Raw genomic sequence first — 25,573 nt, 5'->3', positions numbered from 1 at the left:
AGCCTGTATTCTGAGGCTTAAGTATCTAACACAAGGTCCTGCATCCCACTGGAGAAGGAAGTTGGGGATAGGATGACAACTTAGGTGCTGCCACAGTTCCTTTTTAAGTATCTATGTCTTATTGGATCCAGCATAAAGAAATGTGATTCTCTGAAGAGTATGCTGGCATTATAATCACGCTTTTAGTCTTAAATATTCCTCCTTCAGCAACATACAAGCAGCAGGACTGCAATTGCTGAAATCTTTCTTTGTGATGTCTAAAATACACATGTATGATATAGCAGAGCGATTATAAACTCCTCCACTGTATCAGGAAATATGTAAAACTTGTTTGTCCTTCAGAGGTCAGAGATTGTCAGCTTCGCTTTGCTTTTTTAGAGAATGGCACCCACATAAATTTAAGCAGCTTTCCTAAATTTCTTTCTTTAAATTTCTTCAGATGCTAGAGATTTCAATTGCCACAAAACTGTGCCAACGGTGTAGAATTACCTGGGAACAAGGGGTTTTAGACAGTAATACCAGTGGTGTTTTCAGAACATTACCCATTTCATACAAATGTTCTTTCAACACATACTCTACCTGGAAGCCATCAGGAACTGCCTCCTGCTCATGTTGTGTTGGTAGGCTGATGAACGGAACCCGACACCCAGGGCCTGAGCCCTAGAAGCACAACAGAAATCATGTGAGTGACAAACATTTACACGAGATGCTGCAAATATAGCTGGGGAGGTAAGAGACAAGTGCCTATCACCATTTATGCATGCTCTTTTTACATATCATGCCTTTCAAAATCGTCCATCAACTCCCTGAGAAAATGACATGGACTAAACATGTATCTGGGTCTCAATGAAAGAAACAGCAAGGAGAAATCAGTTTCCATTCCAAACACATCCCTAAATGTCCATGCTTTGCCCCAGATTCCCTCCCGAATTACTGTCTATTGAAATGCTACTGTTTCTTTTCAAGCCCAAATTTCTGGATGGACAACTTCAACAGTCTCACAGCTGAAAGCTATTCTATAGGATGGAAATCTGTTTGATGTGATGATGATTTGATCCCTCAACCCCAAAATACACACTATACAACACAGATTGGGTTTGCCATGATAAAAGTGTCTAACAACAAGCTCCAGGAGAAAGCTCACTGAAGAGTCATTAATAATACAGCTTTTTTACACAATGAAAGAGCAAGACACTTAACTACTTTAAAAAGCATGCTCAAGAGACTGACCTCTACAGTGGCGATGGAGCCTCCATTCTGATGCGCTACCGTTGACTCCTGCCCTGTTACCACTGTGGTCACTCCGTCTGGTGACAACGGAGATACACCTGACAAACCATCTGCATCCAGGACAGGCACAGGGCTACCAGGGATAATACCAGCACTTTTAGCTGCCAAGTCAATAGCGCCTTTTATGAAACAAAAAAGCAAGACACATTACAAGCTTTTCTTCAGGCAATTACTTTGTTGTAACTCATCTAAAAGATTATTTTTTAAAAATTGCCCAGAGTCAAAACCTAATAGATGCAAAAAGCGAAAATGGGAATTATCTGATCAGCTGTATCAGTTGTTCTTCTTCACAGAGTATAACATTTCTTTCAGCTAAGATGTTTAATTTTTCTGCCCTGTTCCAACATGTTATCAGGTATATCAAAATTTAGAGAAACATCCCAGTTCTCCACCCCTGCCCTTTCCTTCTATTTTTTTGTCTTTTTTGTCCTGCAAATTGTTAAGTATTTGGTTATGCAATTTCTGGAAACTTCCTATGGTGTACTAGAGGAGCTATAAAAACAACATAGTCTTATTTTGTTACCTTGCCTCTAGCAGACATTTAGACTCAATATAAAAAACTTATGTTGTTGCAGGGTCAAGCTCACCCAGATCTTTTAAAATCCACTTAAAAGATCTGAATGTCTTCCCATCACAGAGAATCCTCTAAGTAAAACACAGAGGCAGGCATTGTTTTCACCCCACTAATCATTCTAATTATGGGACCCATTCTTTTGTTGCAAGACAGTACTTGCTTGGGGTACACCGGCATGTTTTTTTCTTGCAGAATTCATAATCCCATGTTAGTAGATAAGCTGTTTATAAGTTTCTTTCAAATATGTCACAACCCCTTTTCAAAGTGGTCTTATAACAAAACATCACAAAAGTGCTCAACTTTGGTTACAAATTCTAACCCCTTGCTTTGCCTGCAGGTCAGACACGGCAAAGGAACCTAGTTCACACCGTCCCACCACTGACTGCTCCCTTTCTGCAGCCACACAAAGACACAGAAAGTAAGATATCATTAACACTTCCAAAGGCACTAATGATTTTACGTAGGAAATAGAAACCAACCATGTAACATACACATCACAACAGACCATGACTCTCATTCTGTTTAAGAAATTACTTACTAGACAAATGGTTGGTAGCCTGTGTTGGAAGAACTTTGGGCACAATTGGACGAGAAACAGCAGCTTTAGTCAGTGAGGACTGGATTGGCCGAAATGAACCTCTCCCTAGGGTGAAGGATTAAATATGGTCTCAAGCAAATGAAATCTAACATCTTTAAAGCAGAACACAACACAGTTCAATGAAAGCAAACAAATTCCAAGCAGTAGCGAGCTCCAGGAATGTAAATAGTGGAGACGATGAAACAGACTTGAAATAGTAATGCAACCTAACCAGTGCCTTATCACAAAAATGCAACAGCAAGTGTTGCTGTATTATTAAAGCTGTCTCATGTTGATTTTGAGATTTAAGTCGAGATGGGGGATCACCTGTACTACCATTGTACTCAAGAGTGTATCAGCAGAAAAGGACAAATGGGCAGTATATTGATTGTACTGTATTAAATTTAAACTGTATCCCAGGTACTAGGAAAAGTCCATTATAAAATCTAGACGAATGATTACACCCTACAGAAAAAAAAATTCTTATCCAAGTAATTCATTCCAAAATTTTGTCGTCCTGTAAAGAACTCCTTACTCTTCCCTGCTTTCAATACTGGGAAATGGAAGAAAAAAATTTCTGTCATAATCATGAGTTGCTTAACAATGATCCAGGAGAACAATCCCATGATCCTGTAGGAAGTGACTCAAGCAACTGGTAAATGACCCTGTGGTTTTGAAAGGGTATTTTCCTCTTTTTAGAAATTATTTCTTTATGCAGTTTTAAGGGACACTTTCCAGTCCATCTCGTGGCAGCATAAAAGTGATAGAAGATATGCAGACTCACCTGTAATGGATGAGTTGGATAAGATAGAAAAGGAACAGACATGCTGGGATGGATTTCCAGATGGCCTCGGGAGCAGTGTTCTCTACATGAGAGAAACAACAATAAACCAGAACATATTTAAACACAGAACAGAGGGTAAAGCTCATCTTCTAAGGCACAGAACTTCATGATACCTTCCAGAATAAACAGAGTATTTACATGGCATTACTATCATGCAACAGACACAGCAATAAGGTCTGTGTAATCTTGAGAAAGAAGCTACAGATAGGAATCATGTGTTTTCTCTGTAAACTACTATAAGAGAAAATTTCCACATGGATAATTCTCACAGAAATGCTAATTAGAACTACATTCCTTTCCGATTATACTTGCAGTAATTTTCAAATTTCCCACAGAATTACAGCAGTGATCTTAAGGATGGGATCTAGTCTGTGTGCAAACTGATCTTCCATTACAATTAAACAAGTGTGAATTAATGAAGCAGCTGTAGGTATTTGGGAGCTCTTAAAACAAATGGAATTGCATAGACCAGAATATGTCAGTACCAAAAAGTAGTATCTATGTAATTTCTAGGTCTCCTACTCTTATAAAGAGCAGAAGAGACAAAAAGGTATATTGATACTTGGTAACTTTGTCTTCCCCAAACAAGTTTCCATTATTTTGTTTTTGGATTTCTTGTATGTTCACCACCTGTGGTTTCACAGTGGCATGTACCTTTTTGCTGGGTTATCAGAGTAGTCTAAGGGAAGTTAATGCCTGCCTACCACCAAAATTCCATGACAACAGGCTACCTCTTCCATACATCTCTTTGCAAGTCCCATTTTTTTTCCAAAAAATCACTGTTCTTTCAAATAGTGTTATGTTTTATTTTACTACAGAGGTTTATACCCACACCAGTTTAAAAGCCATTAGTGAGCAGGAAGCAGGAAAAAAATAAAATCTAAAGGGAGATCTTGTTGCAATAGCACTAAGAACTCTAACAACGACAGATACCACATGAACACACAGCTTGTGCATCAGTACCAGCAGGCCCAAACAGCAGAACCTGCTTTCAGATGAGGGGCTTTTTTACTTTTTTTTCCAAATTACCTCATGCACTGGACTACTACTGTTGTTGACATTCCTCTTATAGGGAACATCACATGGCTGGTTACAATATAGACTAAAATGCTTCTTCCTTCATATGTTCAGCTTCACTTTTCCAGCAGATGTATGAGGGAAGTTCAGTTTTTTATTTCAGTTAGGTGCAAATCATTATAGCCTTACTAATATCTATTCAGGAAGCAAAACAGGCATTTCACACTTTCCAAATTGTTCTGACCTGTACTACTAACGGCTTCCGTAAGTGCCTGTTCCGTAGCTTCCTCGGCTTTGGCAAGAAGAAGTCCGACTGCATCTGGACAAGAACAGGAAATGCATTAGAAAGTATTTTAAGCATGCAGACACAGAATAAATTATACCCCCCAAACTCTGTTTTTCAATAAAGTTGTAACTATTTACTAAAATACTGTGTTTTGTTTCAGGCAGTAGAATATTCTTTGTGCTAGAGTAGGAAAATTTTCCACAAAGAATGTATTTTTTTTCTTCTTGTTTTATGGAGATAAAGCTTTCTCCCAAAAAAAGCCATGTCACTACTTAACTACTGGAGCTTGCCATGAAGTTGTTACTGAGATTGTATATATAAAAATATAATGAGTATTTGAATTAAATACAGCAATAAGGTTGTATTAAAATTAGCTGCACGATAAGAAGGGTATCAGTTTTGCTAAACCTGGCAAATATATTTGCTGGAGCAACTTAATTGGAGAGAGAACCAGTTTCATCAGGCTGTGTGATGGCATTCAGATTCAGGTCTGAAGAGGTAATGTTACTTCAAAGCACAGTTATATAGTCAAAATCTACCTAATCTCAGCTAATATAATGTTATGCTTGAGCATCACTAGAAGCACTGCTTCATAGGGAAGCCCATACTTTCTGATGAACCAAAAAACCCCTGTAATACCTACTGGAAGCTGGCCCAGGCACAATATGCTACCTTTTTAATTCAGTCATCTCACTCACACTGATTGTGTCTAAGTGCTGCCGGAAGGTCAGTTCTGCTTCTTTGCTAGGCAAGAACAGTTTCCCATGGCGGCTGTTGGGTGGTAGAGTTGTAGGAACTGCAAAGAGTCCACCATCCGCATCAGTGCTTCCAGAACTTGAAGGACCAGCCACCAAGAGAGGTCTAGGCAGGTTTCTCAAACCTAGGCAATTTAAATGAAGTAAAGTGAAAACAGAAAGAATGTAGCTATTTAGTAACTGATGGATCATACAGAGAGCTGGGACTTATGGATGCTGGCTCTGCCACCATCTGTTTGTGATCTCAAATCATGAAACCCTCAATATTTCATCTTTCCCACCTGCAAACTGACAGTATTTACCTGCTTCTCAAGGACACTGCAAACATTCATTTGCTTTGAAATCCATAGAAGGGGGTTAAATGCAATTTTATGCTACTAAAGGAACTAGAATTTAAGCAACCAGTTTTAAGCCCCACACAGACTGTGTTAACCAGTTTATCTATTCAGCTTGTAGAAATACTCGAGAGCCCTTCCCACTAAACAAACTATATATCCACCATTCCTTTTGTAGGGAAAGATAATATGAACACAGACTCATTCTACAATGTTTATGTTTTATTTACACTCCCCCCACACCCCGTGGTAATTCAAAGTGCAACCCCAATAAAGTGATTCTGGTGACAGAGGAATGAAAGGGCAGGGATCAATTTACCAAAATACCTTCCAAAAGATGGATTGTCTTAGAAACACATTTGGCACATTGAAATAATGGCATCTGGTCCGAGTAAAACTCCTCCATTTACATTTAACTTTAAAAAACATTATAGGATTTCACAGTGCTGTGCCCACTCTGCAGGCATCCAGCTAGGATGAAAACCAGTATTGTTAGTATATAATTCTAAGATAACCAAGAAGTGTACCTGCCTCTCTTCCACAGAAGCGCTCGCTGCACATATAACACCCGGTTTCATTACAATAGACAATAACGGCTATTTTCACACTCATATTGCACCCATACTTGTCACGGTACTCCTGCCTCTACTGCTGGGCTGGAGATCTCAGCTGGGAAGCAGTAGGCACCTGACTCACCCCAAGGGGGAAGAAGCAAAGTGGGCAACCATCCTTAGTCATGCCTGCTGCCTCCCTGGGCAGGAAGACAATACAGCACAAGCTTAGGCCACCCTAATGCAGAGATGGGTATATGTAACCGTGTTCAAGAAGTGTTTTGAAGAACATCAAACTTTATTTACCTAACAAACCTGCAGGTTTTATTATCCTCCTGTTTAAAAGATGAAATTGCTACTTCCCCCTGCTGCTCTAGATTCTGCTGTTTTTCCAAAGTTAGTTAAAATTACACTGTGCCAATGTATCTAAAAATAATTAAATGCTGAACAACATAATTTGTGCCTCCTGCCTGACCAGGATTTAGAGGTAATTGTTAAAGATAATACACATGACAGTATCTTTAAAAAAAAATAATAAAGGAATGCAACTATAATTACGTAATGATATTTTAAGCACTATAGGTGATGTTTCATTACAGCTGTTGCTTCACTTTTTCTAAATCTCTTCACATGACGCTTTTTATCCTCTTTTTTGTCTCTCCAGCTAGTAGCATGGCTTTTATGGAGCTGTCAGTTTGCTAACGCTTTCGGTTCTTCTGGAGTGGACACAAGCTATCTTCTAATCTTTATTTTCTACTGAGAAGGCCAAATCAATTTATCTTTAATTAAAAAAACCCAAAAGATGAAAACCAAAAAGCAGTTAGCACCTAGATGGACTCAGGACCCAAGTCTATGAGGGAATGCATCTAGAAGGCTCACCAGCAGAAGTAGCTTAGCAGCTTGCTTTCTGACACCCAAATTACTGCAGTCATTTAATAGCACTGTATGTGAGGATACAAAGAAGCTTGGTAATTACTGTTTACTAAAGGTTGCAAGCCAGACCACAAACAATCCTATTTTAGATCCAGAACACCCTTATCAGGGCTGATAAAAGGGATTCAGGGCTGATAAAGGGATGTCTACCAAAACAACACAACTTAGGGTGAAGATATCAGACTTGCTTGGGTATCTGTTTGACATGCTGGAATGCCATTACCTGAGGCCTAAGCTGACTGCATTACCCCAGGCAAAACTGCTGGGAAGCTAAACTAATTAACTAGGTAGAATGTTGTATTGAACACACTTTTACTGCTTCTCTGTTAAAGCCAAACAGCTCAGCTGAAGCCAACTTGGCTATCTTTGGTACTGTACAAAAGCAGGAATACATAGTCTATATTTTTCACTTCCTGACTTTGCACTAAAGACTATATGCTTCATTATGATATCTTAAAACCATAGCGCCACACAACCCTACTTGTAATTCAGTGATGCAAATCAAAGACTAACATGGACAATTATATTTGGTTTTGCATCAGCGAAGCTCTGTGTAAACAAAACAGGTGTCTGCTTCTTGGGGATCAGATACAAAGTATTGTTATCTTCTTGCTGTTTCTGTCTGGTATCCTCAGCGGACGATCCTTACCCTTACTCAAAAGGCTTCAGAAAGGATTTTCAAGGCATTAGGAAAGCATAAAGTACAATCTGATAAAAATGAATGTTGCCAACTAAGGAAGTTTAATTCTACTTGCGAGTCTGATTTAAAAAGGTATGTCCTTCAAGCCTCTGTATCTCACTGAAATGTAACAATTTATCAGTTTGATCTATTAAATTATTGGCTTTTTACTAGATATTTAAGTAAGTACACCCTTGTCTGCAAGTAAGCACAATGAAGCTTTAGACAAAGATGAAACTGCTATAATTCCATTTAAAAGTGAAAACCACAAAGAGCAAGTATGTTTTACAGCATCAGTTAAATTGCTCATGGTCTACCACTTCTTACAGCACGGGTATGAAAAGGACAGCATAAGAATAACAATTGTTCCAAATAACCCTGACACCTTCACAGACTTTTCTAAAGTCATAAAACGTTTGCTGGCAAATGCAACTGGACTGAAGAATAGAACTGAAGTTCTTGGTCTGCATGGCTAGGGCTCACAAGTTATAGCAGCTGTATCTTCTATTAAAAGAAAAGGTAATTCATAATCATTCCATATTTTATAATGGCAGAATGGCATAGAAAATTTTCAGTAATTATTTTATCAAAAAACTTTACAACATATATTTACTCTCCTGCTCCGTAAGCCTTCACTCAAGAGATCCCATACCCTGTATCAGTCAGCCCCTAACAAATGCCAGCATCTTCTGTAAGAGTGACTCATGAGAGTTCTTCTGGATTGTGAACTGTATTATTGACATGCATTGTTTTTCAAGATTCAAAGTAGTACTGAATTTAGGACAAGTCTAAAGTAAATTAGCACATACCAATGTTCTGAAACAGTTAAGATTGTAAGAGTAAGAACACTTGTTCTCCCAGTGTTACATTACTGGGATGTACTCATCATGGTATGAGGTACTAATGGTCTGATCTCTTGAAACAGATTTTTATGAATACTAACCTGAGGAGCTGGAAGCAGCACTAGGAGAAAAAGTCTTGTTGTTGCGAAGGGCAGATTGATTTCGTGCACAACCTGGACTCCTGGTGCTGATGGCAATCACCTTTCCCGGAGGAGTCAGTGACTGCTCCTCTTGAGCAGGCTTTATAGGTGACGTGGCAACAGAGCTCATCTCGGGCGTCTGAAAATCATGCACGTTAAATGAATATTGTGTACTGTTACAACAAATATATTGTTAAACTCATTCTACTTAGGAAGCTTAAAAAAAAATAATGACATACTACAATATCTTTAAGTACTCTAACCAATACCCCTGTGTGTGTGTGGTGGGCAGCTGAAATTCCCTTCCTGTGCATTTAGCAGTGTTAAATGTTATCGGTTCAATATCGTTAACTAATGTTACAATTGGGTTAACACTCAACAAGCTTCACAGAGTGTGCTGGACCACCCCAGGATAAAAAGAAAAAAAAAAAAAAAAAAAAAAAGAAGAAAGGTAAAGACATATATTTGTCACAGTAATGGAAAACATGGTGTTTTTAATTCAATGCAAAACTAATTTTCATAAACTCTAACCATCCAGAGGGCTCCTTTGGTTGGAGGTATACCTGGACAAAAATATTTTGCTCTTAATTCTAATCAAGTAGAGACCAATAGTTTTGAATTTTTTCCCATCCCTTCTCCTATTTCATGCTGTAATACAGCAATAACAAGAGGCACATGGCAAGGTGCTTTACTAATTTTCCAGGCCTATCCAGTTATTTCATTAAGTTGTTTAAATGCTTTTCTAGAAAATGCTCCCATTTAAAGGAATCTGTGTGCAACCACAGGCATAAAATTACCACCCACGCTTGACTGCAATGCAATTTTCTACAGTTTGTTTTATGCTGGTAATCTTCATTTAAAGGAACGAACCACAGCACAGTTGGCCATTTTGGCTTTGTTACATACTACCTTGAGAAAATATCAGGCATCTAGACAATCAATCCTTCCCCTGTTTAAGTACCTTGCGGCAAAAATATCATGGTTCCTGTCATTATTTGATGAAATGCAGAGGATTTAAGAGACAAAACTTTCAAAAAGTCTACAGTACTTTCAATCAGGCAGTAAGTATCATCCTCGCCTCTTGAATATGTATCAGTCCCATGACATTCACTGCTGCAAGAAGAGCATCTCTTTCTAAAACACAGCCAGTATAAAGTGGTATTTGACAAATAAAAGAAAAGCTTACATTACTTCTTTTTATTGGAATGCATGATATGGTACATATCTGAAAGAGCTCCATTATTTTTCAGGAGCACTATGCTACTTACATTAAGACACTAGGAGTTCTAAAGCGACAGGAAAACACTTGCAAATAATTGCTAGATTTTTTTTGCCCCTCTTCTATCCCTCTCCCCCCAAGTCTAAGGGGATGTCCTTCTTCCTAGTTTGTGATTGTTTACTCATGTCATCCCTGGCTGTCACATGTGCCACCAGAAGTAAAAGTAGATGCCAAAAGAGGAGACACTGTCACAGATCTGTGAAAAGTCTTTACACTTTAAACGAAGTCTGTATCTGGAGCTGTATCTGAGCAAAGATGGTTTTAAATTTATATAATCCTACACTCTATGTCTATAGACATAGAGATCAAAAGGAGCTTCGGGGGGTGGGGGGTGGGTGGGGTGGGGTGGTGGTGGTGTGTGTTAAGTCTGCACCAACAAAGAAAGATCAAAGAACTACGTGTGTTTGGGAATAGTGATGCATTTGCATCCTATGCTGGAATACGATGCAAATGGTATCTTTAACTCATCGTATCTCCATCACAGGAATTCAGTCAGATCTATCAAATTCAGTGTCTTTTTGGTCTTTAAAAGGATGTTTTACTAAGTTTCGATTGGTTGCACCAGGTTGAAATGGCTGCCCAGGTATCACAGGGGCAGATCTTAAACATTGGTTACAATGCACAAGAAGGAAAGCAAGTTCATTTTCAGTTGTCTGCCTAAGGAAGAAGGTATTTTTCTGGGTCTGTTAAACAACTATCCCAGAGTCTGGGAACTTTTACAAAAATCACTGTGGCAGGCACAGTTATATTGGCTATGCTATCCCAAAGAAATAAATTCTTTTCACACTTACACTTTATGTAACTTGAACTACATAAACATTGGAAATTAAGGGTTGCAGTTTTCACATGGAATATTAATATCATCTAGGCTCCCTTTGTCATCTAGGCTCCACTTCCCACAAAACGCTGGACCAGATGATCTTCCAAGGTCCCTTCCGAGCTGGGCTGTTCTATGGTTCTATGAACCTTAGAGAATAGAAGGCACCTTCCCAACCTAACCTCATGACTGATCTTTTCAGTAGTCACATTAAAAGTTCACTGTAATACCATTGAGACTCACGGCAAACCAGAAACTAAAAGGTAGTGTAAAAAGCAGATGCAGCATATTGAGGAAAAGTCCACTCTGTGGCAAGCCAGGTTGTGTTGGGGTTTTTTTTGGGTTTTTTTGTTGTTTTTTTTTTTTAAACACAGGAATCTCCAAGACCTTGACAAGGCTGGTGACTGATTTACTATGAAAACAGGACTGGGCAATTATTCCCCAGATAAAATAAGAATTTAGCATCTGGAAGATGAACAAGAGCTACTTACTGGTTTGGGATTGACTTCAGTAGAGATGAGTTTTAAAAGGCAGTTTAGGAGTCTCTGCTTGTGAAAGGTGGTACATGCAGGAGCAGCACTCGACTCAGATGTTTGCTCCCTAGCATCCTGGGTTTCTGGCTCCAAGACAGCCAACCAGTCATATTCCAGCTGCAACTTGTTCGGTTTGCCCATCATGAGGTAGACTTCAGCCAGCGTAAGGCTCTCAGAAGTTCGCAGACTCCATCCTTCTTCTCTAACCTGTTGAGAGAGCCGGCTTGGGTCATCCTTGAGAGACTTTGTACTAGATTGTCCCTGAGGTGGAGGTGGAAATGAGGAGCCCAGCTTCTCTTGCGAATCCTCCATTACTGCATCTGTTATATCCTTGGTACAAGCATCAAGCTGCTGGCCCTGGCTGTGGGTAGCCTGAGTTTCATATCTGGATGGGCCACTGCCAGGTGAAGCCACTCCACCTCTTGGTAGCTGTGAAAAGGAGTCAGATGTCTCTGTGCTCCTCCCACTTGGAAAAGCCACAGGAGAAGTATCACCAGCTGCTGGAGTAGAGTCTTTCCCATGCAGTTTGTCTGTGCAAGAACATTTCTCTGGGACAATCAGGTCCTGACAGGACTTCATGTACCGTGGGAATGGATCGAGCAGAGAGAGCTCCTCCACATCAGGGATCTTACTGCAAGCACAAGCTGTGCTGCAAGATGGTAGCACAGTTGCTTGGTCACTAGCCAGGGCCTCCCTGCCCTCCACACAGAAGGCCACTGAGCTCAGCTTTTCATGGTTCCCTCCTGGATCTTGAAGTCCAGAAGGCAGTTTTTGGAGAGAATTAGTGATGCCAAGATTTGAAGCTGTTCCTTCCACCAGGCAAGCCTCCGGAGTGCCATCTTCAGTGCTTGCAGAAACTTCAGCTGTGGGCTGAGAGATTCTGCTTGACTCTGTAGTGCTCTCTGCCCTTCCAACACCCTTACCTTCTGTTCCCCGCGTATATTTTAGCTGTCCCCTAGCTGTCCCCTGACCACTCTGTATGCCTAAGATTTGTGCAGGGGGTAGTAAGTGAGAGTCTTTCGTGTTCTGTTTGCATTTGCCAGTTTCCTGCCAATGCACTGTGCAGAAAGCCTTAGAGTGGACCACTCTGGCTACCCCAGGCAGTGGAGTGAGTGTACAGTTCTCTCCTGGAAAGAGATGGAGCATCACTTTCTCCTCTGACAAGCTGCCTCTTGTTTCCAAGTCTCTGGAGTCTTGAAGCTGCCGTTCTTCTAGTGTTTTACGCTAAAAAAGATGTGTCAAAGAATACAACAATCATCTGCCCCTTCCAAACAAGCACCTGGTAGCTTATTTTGCAAGTCAAAAAAAAAAAAAAAAAAAGGTAGCTGATCAAGGACATGTTCTCTATTCAGCATAGATATGAGTACTCTATGATCAGAAATTAAGTCCTTTTGTGGCCATAAGGACTACACTGAAGACCTGCTACAAGCACAAACTAAATCTCTGTTCCAAGACAAAATTACTTATCTCTGCTTCACACACCATTGTAATTGTAAAAAAACCCAACCAACCAACAAACCCCAAGAAAACCAAGCAAAGAAATCCAACACCACTGCATAGCAAAACAGACTCCCCTTTCTGTGCAGTAACTTCCATCTTACATGTTTTGACATCCTTCTAAGTTTCAAGTGCTATGTTGCTACTTCTTCCAGGCTCACAAATTAAAAATAAAAGCCTGAATTAAAGGACTAAGAACAGGATACAGCATACCAGTCAACAGGAGAATGGAATGGCTGTTAACTCACAAATCCTTCTACTCCATGGATCAAAGTTCAGATGAAGGGATTATCTCTAATGTTGTATGGCTCAGACAGCATATAGATACATAACAGGTAGCAGAAGCTACCTAGACAGGAAGCTTAAGCCTTCATTTGGTGAAACTGCATAAAGCAAGTAGAAAGATCTGTCCTTAATCTCCTTGCTGAAACTGGAAACAAAATTGTCAGTTATTACCCAGGCTTCTCTGGCGGTCACCCATCTATAATGAACAGACTAAGCGCACTGTTTAAGGAAATTAAATACAGGCAGGGAGCTTCATTTATTACTAACTAGCTTTTCAGGGGATCATAGTAGAGAAGAGTTGAGGTAAGAGTGGAATACTATGGGATTTCCCATGAAAGGCTCCATTAGTGATGCTGAGGTACTGACTTTACTAAGCACAGGCTGGTAAATTTATGAGGTAGAATCGCATTTCCGATGCAGAACTGAACATGGAATAGGAAGGGAATAGCTCCCAGGACACAGCATACAGAACAGACTAAGCAGAAAAAGGATACAATACGCACTTCATGGAGAGCCCACTTCTGCTTCAGGAACTCAATGAGGCTGGAGACCTTCCGATGTAACTCCACAATCATCCTGTATGCAAGATAAACAAAGCAAGGGAACAGAGAAAAAAATGTCAGCAAGAGTTCAAATCACAGCCTTGATGCTAGAATGGGAATTAAGGGAATAAACTGGCATTCTGTAATACAAGGACAGAGAACACACCTACCACTCCCAAGCTCTAAGAAAAAAAAAACCCAAGAAAACCAAAAACATATGTTATCCCACAACTTTAAAATCTAGGTAACTTACAGCTGAGAAGGATCTAAAAGCCTATCAGATAAATCTGATTGCCATGATTCAAGATACTAGTTTCTCCAAATGGAAGAAGAAGGTAGGAAAAAATTGCAAGATTTAGATAAACTGCAAAACTGCAGGCAAGGCACAAAGCTACCACATGAAGTATAGAAAAAAGGAGAAAAGGGGGCACAAAAAAAATCCACAAACCTTTACTTTTTGCTCTCAAAGCATTTTACAAAATAAACCTAATGCTAAAAATCTTATTCGCCTCTCTGCATGATCTTTGGTCATTATACTGAAGTACTCTATTTGAAAGAACAAACAACATCACAGAGGCTTCGTGTTTTCTGCCTTGAGTTTTGGACTAAATCTAATTATCAGGATGAACAGCTATTGATGACACTGAAACAACAGCACCAACTACATTTTGCAGGGAGGAGATTAAGCTACAAATACCTTCCTTTCTGCTAGTATCACTGTGTTGCAGTTGACATGTTCAGAGTCTTGGTGCAGGCATCTCTGACCATTGATTTACTTCCCTCCCCTGTGCCTCTGTCTCATGGTACATTCAATAAAAATTTTAGCAGAACTAGTGCTGCATATCTCCATTGTACTTGCACTCTGCTCTGACAACTGGGTTTAAGTGACACAAAGTATATTCATCTCCCACTCTAGTAGCTCCTATCAGTACTCAAATTAAAAGATATAAAGAACAACAGTAATCTAATTTTCAAGTCTGATATCTCATGTTTACAACAATCATGTACTCTGGTTGGACAAAGCTTTCAGAATAAGTACATTTAGGCAAACTGCATTATCAACTGCAGATGAACTGCCCAGTTGTCAAAGAGAACCCTGAAGAGAGAGGAAGATGCTGGAATGCTGCTCATATATTTCCCTATTCTATTCTGAGCACCACAATTGGTTCTTCATTACCTAAGCCGTGGATTCTGGGCAAGACTCTGTACTCGAGCCCATGCATGATTATTTCGTGGCTGCAACTCCACAGGGACCTTGAGAGGAAGACGTACTGGCTTCTGGTCCTCTTCATCACTAACGCCTGAAGGGAGATGAAGCACAAAGGGCATGGGTCAAAACAAAGACAACTCAGTCAGAACACTATATGCCCAGTTACATGAAAAAAAAAAAGCATCACGGACATCGGCAACACCTACAGACAACTTAGGCAGCTCAGCTTCACCAGTGGAGCCTGCTTCCTTAGATTATCTCCTGTTCCAAAATGTTTATTTTTTTCCTTGGACACTGCAGTGGTATTGGAGCTTCCAGTTGAGCAAGCAGTGTCAAAATCAGGTGGCTGGAAACTTTCAACAAGTACAGTATTTCAGACCTTTAAACTGCACTGATTCTACTTATTGGGGGGGAAGGAAGAGGAAGAAAAAAAAGTAATAATAATAATTTTTAAAAAAAGTCACACATAGCTGAACTGGAAGAGGTAAAAAAAAGTCTAAAATGCTCAATGCTAAACAACATACTACTATTTATTCACTGGCACAGGGGACTAAACTTTTCATATAGTGAAAGCAAAACTGGTAAAGCAGTAGCGATCTTGTCTGGCGTAGCTACTTCATTTTCAATTTAGCTAGTGACATACTCCAAGACTTAGAGAGCTGGGTGGGTCCTAAAGTTATTGGAATTATACAAGCAAACAGGATAAGTAAGACAATAGGGACATATCTGTGCCCAACACAAATGTGAAATAGCACAAATTCCCCTGCCAGTGATGTACACATCAAAACAGACCTACTCTCTCTCATATTCTTCTGACCATCTGTTAAAACCCTTTCACGTTCCAGCGTCTCTTACTTACCATCTGGATCACAGAGTTTCTTCAAAGCCCTGCACATCGGAGCTTTGATACGAAGGTTTCTGCCTTTGTAACGAACAGTCGTAGCCCTGAATACGTTGAAAGAGAAGTATTTACAGCTACCATTATCAAAAGTTTGTGAATACATACATATTAGGGACACAGAGTCAAATACAGCTATGGCTATAGGTATGAACAAAGAAATGTAAGGGTTTGCAGTGCAGATTCACAAGAGCATTCAATCTTTTCTATCATCTTAATTTTCATTATAGAACTGCTACTCTTGTGACCCTCTTCTTCCAGACTTTCATGAAACACTGGACTGCCCACTTAGGGAAGGACTGCTATTTTATAAAGCAGACCAGAATTATGTTACTTCGGTTGAAGAGAGTACCCTCAGAGACAGCTTCTTCATAAAAGACAAGTGGTTTAACTTTAGTCTCCTCTTTATACTCCCAACTCTTAATTATGGGAAGAAAAAGTCTAAAGTTTTTGAAGAGTCTTCCATTCTGGAATATCAACACCACATCTGTTGCAGAAATGAGGTCTAACGGCTCATGCGGGAATCTGAACAAAGTAACTTTTACAGTATGATTTCACTGGCTTTTAGCTTCAATACCACATTAACAGCTATTAAGATCCTTAAAAGCAAGAGGCCATTTTTGTTTTCATACAGTGGAACTATTTGATTTCTTCACTCAGTCAGCTCTGTTTTCTTTTTAGAGACTTAAAAGGCAACAAAGTTATTGATGGCAGTATTTACTACCTAATACTTCAAGCAATAAGGATCAGCTAGCACAGAAGCAGCAGGATTGAACACAAGTCTTTGCAAGTAAAATGAAAGAAATTATGGAGAATATTCCTACAGAAGGATCTTATTTTTTCCTATGCTGTAAGGAAGGCAACATCAGGCAGAAAGAGCACTTGTCTACACTGCTAAGAGGGAAATTCACAAAAGGGCAGCAGAAGTGAAGTCAGACCTGAGAAGATGGAGTTGATGAGGTGAGCAGCTCAAAAGTTTCAGTTACTAAGCTGTGAACTTCTACAGATTCAAATATCCCAGGGCTGGAAGATTTACTCAATCTGCACTGAGCTACCAGAAGCTAGAGGGAATATGTTAGCCCTCACTCTTTCTAATAAGCTCTGGCACAGAAGTAGTGATGGCTCAACTAATGAAAAGAGGAGAAGGCTCTCAAGTGCTGAGGAGAAACTAGCAACAGTGCTACTTAAGAAAAAATAAAAAAGACCCAAGAGCTACTCCTGGTTTTAAATAGTGCTTCCTATTTCCACATCTGCAACAGCAGACACTACAGCTGCTATAACAGAAGCATTGTTGTTACCTTTCCTCTTTCAGCTTAACCTGAACTTGAATTGTGGGAAACTTGAATTGTTTGAAGATAGTGGGTCCCACCAAGTACAACAGTCAATCTCTGCCAGCGGAAAGACTCTTAGAGGAGGACATAGTAACACCTAGTCAATGATATAAGGGAACGATGAAAGGTAAAACTTCCTCCTGGCCATTGCAATGGACACCTTAGCCTTTTCGCATGAGGCTTAATATACTTTTGTCATTATATTAAAGTGCAGATATGATTTTATCAGAAAATCAGCATTTTTTAGAAAATAAATCTCCTGAAAATAAGCTTAATCATATGCAGCTAGCACCCTCTTTTTTTTTTTAAATGTGTAAATAAACCAAGTTTCAATACAAGTGAGGACAAGATCAGTATGAATCAACCCAAACTCACTTATATCAAGTTAATGGGGACTGCAACGTATAAAGACAGGAAACTCCAAATTCTGCTGCTCTCAAATTCAGCTGGTCAATGTTTGGACAACTTCTCTCTTGGGTCTGAATCTTTAGGTGGAGAATCTCCACTTTTCTTCACAAGCCCAAACTTTGGTCTCGGCCAGCAGTCAGAAGCAGCAGCCTAGTATTAAAGTGCTTGGTACAAAACCTGAAGGATTTGGCAGAACCTAGAGAATTTGCAGTAAATAAAAACTCTAGTTAGATATTATGTTTCTTTGTCCAGTGCTTATTATTATTTCCTCCAAGAAGAGTAACTGAAAGAACAGCTGAGGACTAAGCTAATCACTTTTACTATAGCTCCTAGAAATCTCTCTTCCTGTTACATAGTTTTACAATAAAGTAACACGTCCTCATGATTCACAACAAATACCCTTTGCCTTTAACTACAGGGATTCAATGAAAGCTACATTTACTGTATCACCACTAATGCTGTTCATCACAGTAAGTAATTTTATAAAGCTCGTGTTGAGATGATAGGATGCATGAATGCATCCAACTGCTAGACAACGCAAAGTCTGGGAATGTGATAGAATGGTTGTACGGAAAACAATGCTGCTGCATGCTCACACCAAAGTTATTGTCTTCCTTGTTCTTGCAAGGAGTTAATTACAGCATTACAGCAATCGGAACTGCTGTAATGATTTCCTTGCTTAGTGAAGACATGCCTAGATGTTCCCTCCTGTTCTAGTGGAAAACACAGTTTCCTAATAGCCTCATACAAAATCCACTAAAGCCAGTGAAAATAAATGCAATAATTCAATGCACCTTGAAACAGGTTGCTAAAATTTACACTACTTCAGGACAGCAAGTTCTGTTGACTACTTGTGCGAGCCAAGACTCTCCTCCTGCATCTTGATTTTAGCTAATGCAACACCTTTTTATGAGATGTGCCCTTGAAGTAGCTGCATGCAAGTGAAGAGTCAGAAATAGCAGCATTATTATTACTGTAACTTTGACAGTGTAAGGGTGTAAGTGAGAAGGGATTTGTGGGGAGAAACATTTCTTCTTAGATTAACTGATATGACTATATAAAACAGACAAGCTTTGTGGAAATTGTTTCGTCACATGACTTGAAGGTGACTGAAAGAAGGGCCTGAATGCTCAAAAGACTATTTGATCCACCCAGAACAGCTGAGCTAATATGATCAAGAAAAGGAAGGAAGAAGAAAAGCACTGCTGTTCATTTTTCGTATCTTCTATTTCTTTTAAAGAGCCTAACTAGTCGGTCATAAAGCATTTATTATTGAGTCAGGCTTCCTGGCAGTTGTTCCTGATCAATTTGTCTACCACCTGCTCTGCTGCACCTTGGGTTGCAGATGCCCACTATCTGTTACCACCACAGAGCAGCTCACAAATAAACAACGGATCAGCATCATAAGCTCCTGGCTGCATTTGTACCTGTGCTTAAAAGGCAGGAGGGGAGGGGGAAGGGGGGACACGACCAAAAACGCCCACCAAAACCTAGGATAAAAGCCAGAAAAGAAGTGTGAAAAACATATTACAGAAAAGATATTCCAAAAAAATTATAAAAATCTAGGAGAAAAATCATATTGGAATAAAGAAAATAAATGCAAAACTGCTGATAGCCCTAAAAGAGGAGCAAGAACTACTGTATACCCTGAGTACTGAGTGAGAACGGCACAGTTTAGAAGTTAGCAAGCAAAGCACACTGTTCAGTAAATGAAGGAACACAGAACACACACAAATTTGACAAAACAATGTTAAAACTTCACATGGAAGTTTTCGCCCTGGCACTACAGCACTCTTCCATGACTACAGCAATAAATACTTTTATTTTCATTGTTCCCTAAAACACATTTTAGAAGTAGCATCCCAGCTCTCTAGATTCAGGTGTTCTGCTTGGAGAGTGAGGAATAATTCCCCTAATTCCCTTTTCCATAAAGTATGATGGGCTTCAGGCAATCTAGGGAGTCTAATAATAAATTATTCTTTAAAACTAATATAAAATTAGATACATACAGAGACTGCAGTTTCCTAGTTGAAATCCATGGCTGGGAGGCTGGAAAAAGAATAGTTCTACTAATTTAAAAGAAAAGCACAGTAAAAAGGAGACAGCCTGCAACAGAACTACTCTTAGCTTAAAAATACTTATTTCCTTCTCTTCTCTTACCTAGATCCTGGATGTTTCCAAATGCAGTGTGGTAAATCTTAAAAAAAGTTATTCTACTGAATATACATTAAGAACTACTAGTATAACTTGACACCAAGAGCATATTCTGCATACTTAAAAAGATCAGTTTTGTATATGAGTTTTTTCAGGATGAATTGCTATTTTATTATCAAGATTTTTAGAGAGTTACAAATTCCCCCTCAGCATGCCAAACAGCTTTTACAAGGAGCAACGAAGGATCACTCCCACTGCACACAAAGCACACCCAGGAACTGAACCAGACAGATCAATGAATACCTGTTAAAAGTTTCTGTCTTTAATGGTCTTTCTTACTTGTGATATTAAGAGCCTCTCAGGTTGGGTGGCAAAAACACATATGCTAACAGACACTGAGTAGTACTGTGCTTTAACTGTTATGTATTTATGGTATTTCTTTAATTATGTGTTTGTTGTGGTTTGCTGTTTGTTTGGTTTGGTTTACAAAACTTAAAAGAGATTTACAAAAATATCCAGAAAATATTTCTATTTCCTCAAGTGCAGTTTTTTATTAAATGTAAAGATTGTTGCAAAACCTAAGTTAAATAATGTTTCACTCCTGAAAGTGAAACAAAACACAAAAACTTTGGTTTGTTTAAATGGGTTTCTGAGCAGTTCTGATATACTGCCATAAATCTTTGTTTCTTGTTATATATCCTAATCACACAATCCAGTGACATATCATTGCTGTAATAAAAAACTAGCACCAGGGGACTGGACAGAAAGTGATTCAGATTCCCTATAATTTCTAAGGGAGCTTTGTTTCATAGTTGTCCTGCTTAGTGATTCTGAAAACTTCTCGAAGCAGCTCATGTGGGCCAGTGTTGACATGAGTATGCTAAACTACTCAGACCAGTTACAAAAGCTGACAGAACAATTCTTATCTTCCCTTTGCATTTATAAATATCTAAACGTTGATCTATTTTCTGAAAGATCCCTGATTCACTCAACTACAATTGTACCAAAGGCTATGGTCTAGCCTGATTTTACACGTTACCAAAATTCTGAAGACAAGTACAGAGACGTATAGCAGTGAACGTCCTTAACTTCAACGACCAAACAGGGACATTTCACACAAAGATTTTGCCATTACTTGAATGACTAAGTTTTCAGGCACTATTTAGTATCTGTGACCTGGGTTATAAGCTCAGCTAGGAAGATTTTAAATATGGTTTTCTTATGGGCACCTCACAGGGTCATCTGTTTTTCCATACACCATGTAATTATTACAGAAAGCCAGAGATGATGTGTAACATAAGCAAAATAAGCACTGAATTAGAATGTATAACTCCAGGGTCTAGAATCGTCCTGCAAATAAATTGCCAGGTAGCTCCTTACAATCTTAGACTCTCTCGACCCTTCTTACCAATTAAATGAGGCTCATGTTTACCTAGTTCAGAAGATCATCAGAATAATGCATGTTCACGTTCCCCATTTTTAATCACTTTGGATTTGCTTTCACTCAAGACTTTCAACATACTGACAAGCCTTACAAAGCACACTGCACTCAGAGGAAAAGGAGGAGTATCACACTTAGGAACTGAAAAAAACAACTGCTTACAAATAGAGAGGGGGGATTACAGAATTGCAACATCACTGAGCAAGATGGAAAGTTTCATCTAATGGGATATATGCAATGTGTTTGCTTGTGTAAGAGATGAGGCTGCCCTGCACATGTAGAGGATTAATTCAGATGGTGTAGACATCCAGGCAGTAACGACAACAAAAATGTGAACATTGTTTCCCTGCCCAGTTTTCTCTGCTTCAGCTGACAAGGTTTACCCACCAAATGGGGTAAGAGATGCAGGAGAAAAAGGGAAGCAAAGATGTGTCCTCCACCTGGTAGACAAAAAGCCTATGCAAGAGCAACTATTTCTGAACAGCCTAAGAATGTTAATATTATGTACATTCTAGTTTTTGGTTAGAAGATTAGCATTAATATTTTCAAATGCAAAGACTCCTGTTTTCAAAATGGTTTGTTACAAAACTAGCTTTTATAGAATAAACACTTAGACTTCATAGAAATCATTAGCCCTCACTAACAATTAATTAGAAGAACTAAGACCTTAATCATGCGAAGTGCTAGACTGACGCTACAGCTTGCTAGAAGTCATCAGTCTCATTTCTTATGGTTTAGTCTATTTGCATGACACAGTATTAGAAAGGCTCTCCAGTACAACACAGAAAAACCCAAATGACTGCCTATATTCTGAACTCTAGAGATATTCGGGACACCAGGCGAAAAAAGGCTTATCCCAGGCCCATTTTAACCGATAACTCCAATTTAAAGAAGTAATTTGCTTTAAGAATCATTTCGTTATACGAAATAACTTACTGCTAAGATTTTCTTAATTGTACAAAACCAAACCAAATGACAATTTCTCTTCTAATTTGAAACTTCACAGTTAACAAAAGAACAAAAAAGTGATTTCATAAATAATCACATTAAAGACCTGCAACACAACAGCATACTGTACAAAGTGCACCTCCCAGGAGATGAAAGGTTAATAAACTGTAAGGAACTCATTTGGAAACTCAGTTTGTGAACAATAGAAAGGCGCAACAAGTATCCATTTTATGTAAGGTAAAGTCAAAAAGACAGCAACTTCTGAGTGGGCAAACTCTTCCTTCTGTTTACAGTAAAGTTTACTTCATCAATAATTTGTCTGCTACAATGAAGCACCCTAAAAGCACAAAAGCCAAAAGTAAAAAGAGATCTGCAACAGACAGAAAATAATACTGTTTTCAAATTGCTTTTAAAGACATGATTAGGACAAACCAATGCCTGCTTAATGATCACACTCCTTAAAATAATATCCTTTAAAAGAGATTTCACTTTAGAATACAAAAATTCTAAAAGCAGGACTACTTCAGAAAATTTAATGTACAAATATATCAGGTATTTCCTCATTTCTAATAGTACAGCAACTTCTAACCCCTTCTGTATTCTAAAAGTACATTGCCAAGACTGACCCCCCAAATCCCATAATTCTTTCTTGAAGTGAAACAGAATACTTGTTCTTAAAGCCAAGTAGATGCAGAAGCAACTGGAGGGCTGAGGCCTACAGTATACTGGAAGTATCGTTTCAGGTCTGAAAGTCAGGACACGTGAGCACTCTTGGCAGAACTGTTTGGAGATGAACTATATTCCCTATAGTGAATCAACATAGTTATAATGCCATAACTTCTGTAAAGAATTCTCATTTCATTACCTTCTTAAACTTCACCCACCATTTCTTACTAATAACAATTAATGACTTCATGGAAAAGGGGAGAAAAAAACCCATACAGAACAAATTAAGAAGGGAAAACGCCAAACTGCAGCTCTAAAAAAGTAAGGAATGCCCCCTAGACTCTGGATGACCAATTCAACGATCAAGCTGCTGAACAACCCAGTTTTAAGAGTTTCAGGAATAGGTTCTTACTTACCCAGCTTGAATGAGCTCATTGAGTTTAGCTGCATTCTTGTCATCCATACCTTTACATGAAATGGGATAACACAGTGAATTAGGATTTAAAGTGATATAGTCATGACCTTTTTTGTGTCCTGTCCAGTTTTCAAAGCTATTACATTCTATTCTCACATAGGGTTAATGTGCATAAATGTGCTATAACATACCCTTTCTGAAAAGTTTCTATTTTCATAATGTGCAAACTTTACATGATCCTTGCCACGAAAATGACATTTTACTCATAGATTAAATGACCCTAGTTTGGTGCTACAGTCATCTTGGGTTGCTGGGCGTTAATCTGACACTGCGCTATTAAAAAGAAAAGCTTCCTCATCTTCCTGTTCGATCTCTGTTGCTAAGGCAGCACAACATAATGAAAGAGCATCAAGCCCTCACAGCGCTGAATGCAATAAAAGTAAATAAAAATAATAAAATGCACACGTAGCCCACACTTTTCTTCTATGCATGATACAACACATTTTTAAATGGACATTATGGTAACTTGATTTATATTCCCTATGATTGTTAGGCCCAGATCTATTTACTGAACAATTAACCTCCCTCTGGCAATGCTGAAAGTATTCCTGACATGCTTTCATGTCTCAATAGCTCTATGTAAGTAATCTCAATTTCTGGGAAGACAGGACTGGGTGAATACCACAAGAGAGGGAAAAAAAAGAAAAAAAAAAAAAGGAAAAAGAAAAAAAAAAGAGAGAGGAAGAAACTACTTTCACCAGCTGCAGAGCAGACCACTCATAAACTGGGTGTAGAGGCTTGCAGCTTAAGCCCATTTGGTCTTGGAGACCAGAATTTTCCAAGTGACAGTGGGTAAAATATGTAACCAAGTTCCAAAGTTATAAAAAGACAGAAGCACAGAGTATGCATGCATTGCCATGGTGACTGTGTGAAACCTTATTCCCAGTCATAGCAAGGAGGGTCTTTTGATGCTTTTAAGACAAGACGTGGATACAGGGAAGGAACACTAATACTGATTTCTACTGACAATGCAATCTGTCTTGCCTCTGCACATTCTCTGTCATGAAACAGTTCAAATTGCTTCTCCGAGATGAATTAACACACTGGAGATCTTTGAAGAAACAGAATAAAGATCATTCGGTATGAACATTCACAACAGTCTCGTTCATGACACATTACAAGAAAAATCCCAGGTGAGGAAATAATATAGCAAAACAAAAAATCTGCCAAAATACCATGATTCTATTAGGAATTGTACACATCCACTCATTAAAGCTTTCTTGTCTTTTGCACTTTGCAACTAATATGACTTTAAAAAAAGGGGAAGTATTTTGATGATTTTCCATGTCTCACAAATTAAACAAAATATGTAGAAGATGCACTATGACATAACACTGACTCTACAAAAAGCTTGGCGAGAAATGAAAAACCACAGATAAGAAGGTATATGTGCATGGACTTAGTGCACAGTGCACATTCCTCTGCCCATTCTCCAAGCTAGCCACATTAAAGCTCTCTTTAGTCTGGAAGCCATAAAGACCATGTGAACCAAGTGTGGCCAACAGATCAAGGGAGGTGATGCTCCCCCTCTACTCCACTCTGGTGAGACCCCCCTGCAGTACTGCGTCCAGCTCTGGGGTCCTCAGCACAGGAAAGACATGGAGCTGTTGGAGCGGGTCCAGAGGAGGGCCACAAAAATTATCAGAGGGGTGGAACACCTCTCCTGTGAGGAATGGCTGAGAGAGTTGGGGTTGTTCAGCCTGGAGAAGAGAAGGCTCCAGGGAGACCTTATTGCAGAATTTCAGTACTTAAACAGGGTTCATAAGAAAGATGGGGACAGAGTTTTTAGTGGGGCCTGTTGCAATAGGACAAGAAGTAATGGTTTTAAACTACAAGAGGGGAGATTCAGACTAGATATGAAGAAGAAATTTTTTACAGTGAGGGTGGTGAAACACTGGCACAGGTTGCCCAGAGAGGTCGTAGATTCCCCATCCCTGGAAACATTCAAGGTCAGGTTGGACTGGGCTCTGAGCAACCTGATCTAGCTGAAGATGTCCCTGCTCATTGTGGGGGGGGGTGGACTAGAGGACCTTTAAAGGTCCCTTCCAACCTGAACCATTCTATGATTCTATGATTCTGTTTTTTCTGCAGTGTGTTTCCCAGAAGCCGGGGAGGTAGTGGGGTGCTGCTGTTTGGGTGAAGGTGGTGGGTGCCGTCCCCTCTGTGCCTGGGGTGGAGAGGGGCTTCAGCCTCTCCCCGAGGATGCTCAGCCCTGCTGCCTGCACAGCCCTGCCTGCGGTTGGAGTGGTGCTGGGTGCCACTTTGC

The 25,573-nt window shown here is 39.3% G+C and overlaps 1 protein-coding gene across 3 annotated transcripts in view; it reads right to left on the bottom strand.

Moving 5' to 3' along the window:
* CRAMP1 (cramped chromatin regulator homolog 1) overlaps positions 1–25,573 on the bottom strand; it is a 53,030-nt gene that overhangs the window by 9,606 nt on the left and 17,851 nt on the right. For all 3 annotated transcript variants that reach the window (XM_072877850.1, XM_072877849.1, XM_072877847.1), the window contains exons 6-17: positions 23,249–23,297; positions 15,846–15,931; positions 14,954–15,077; positions 13,729–13,810; positions 11,411–12,676; positions 8,785–8,962; positions 5,287–5,468; positions 4,547–4,621; positions 3,226–3,307; positions 2,403–2,507; positions 1,231–1,409; positions 580–660 (exon numbers count right to left, since the gene is read on the bottom strand). In XM_072877850.1, coding sequence (XP_072733951.1) covers positions 580–660; positions 1,231–1,409; positions 2,403–2,507; positions 3,226–3,307; positions 4,547–4,621; positions 5,287–5,468; positions 8,785–8,962; positions 11,411–12,676; positions 13,729–13,810; positions 14,954–15,077; positions 15,846–15,931; positions 23,249–23,297 — 2,489 coding nt within the window. The remainder of the gene's footprint in view (positions 1–579; positions 661–1,230; positions 1,410–2,402; positions 2,508–3,225; positions 3,308–4,546; positions 4,622–5,286; positions 5,469–8,784; positions 8,963–11,410; positions 12,677–13,728; positions 13,811–14,953; positions 15,078–15,845; positions 15,932–23,248; positions 23,298–25,573) is intronic.

This window comes from Ciconia boyciana, chromosome 13, assembly GCF_034638445.1.
Source record: "Ciconia boyciana chromosome 13, ASM3463844v1, whole genome shotgun sequence".
Taxonomy (NCBI): domain Eukaryota; kingdom Metazoa; phylum Chordata; class Aves; order Ciconiiformes; family Ciconiidae; genus Ciconia; species Ciconia boyciana.
The sequence above is the reverse complement of the archived record's forward strand: the minus strand, read 5'-3'. Positions and strand labels throughout refer to the sequence as shown.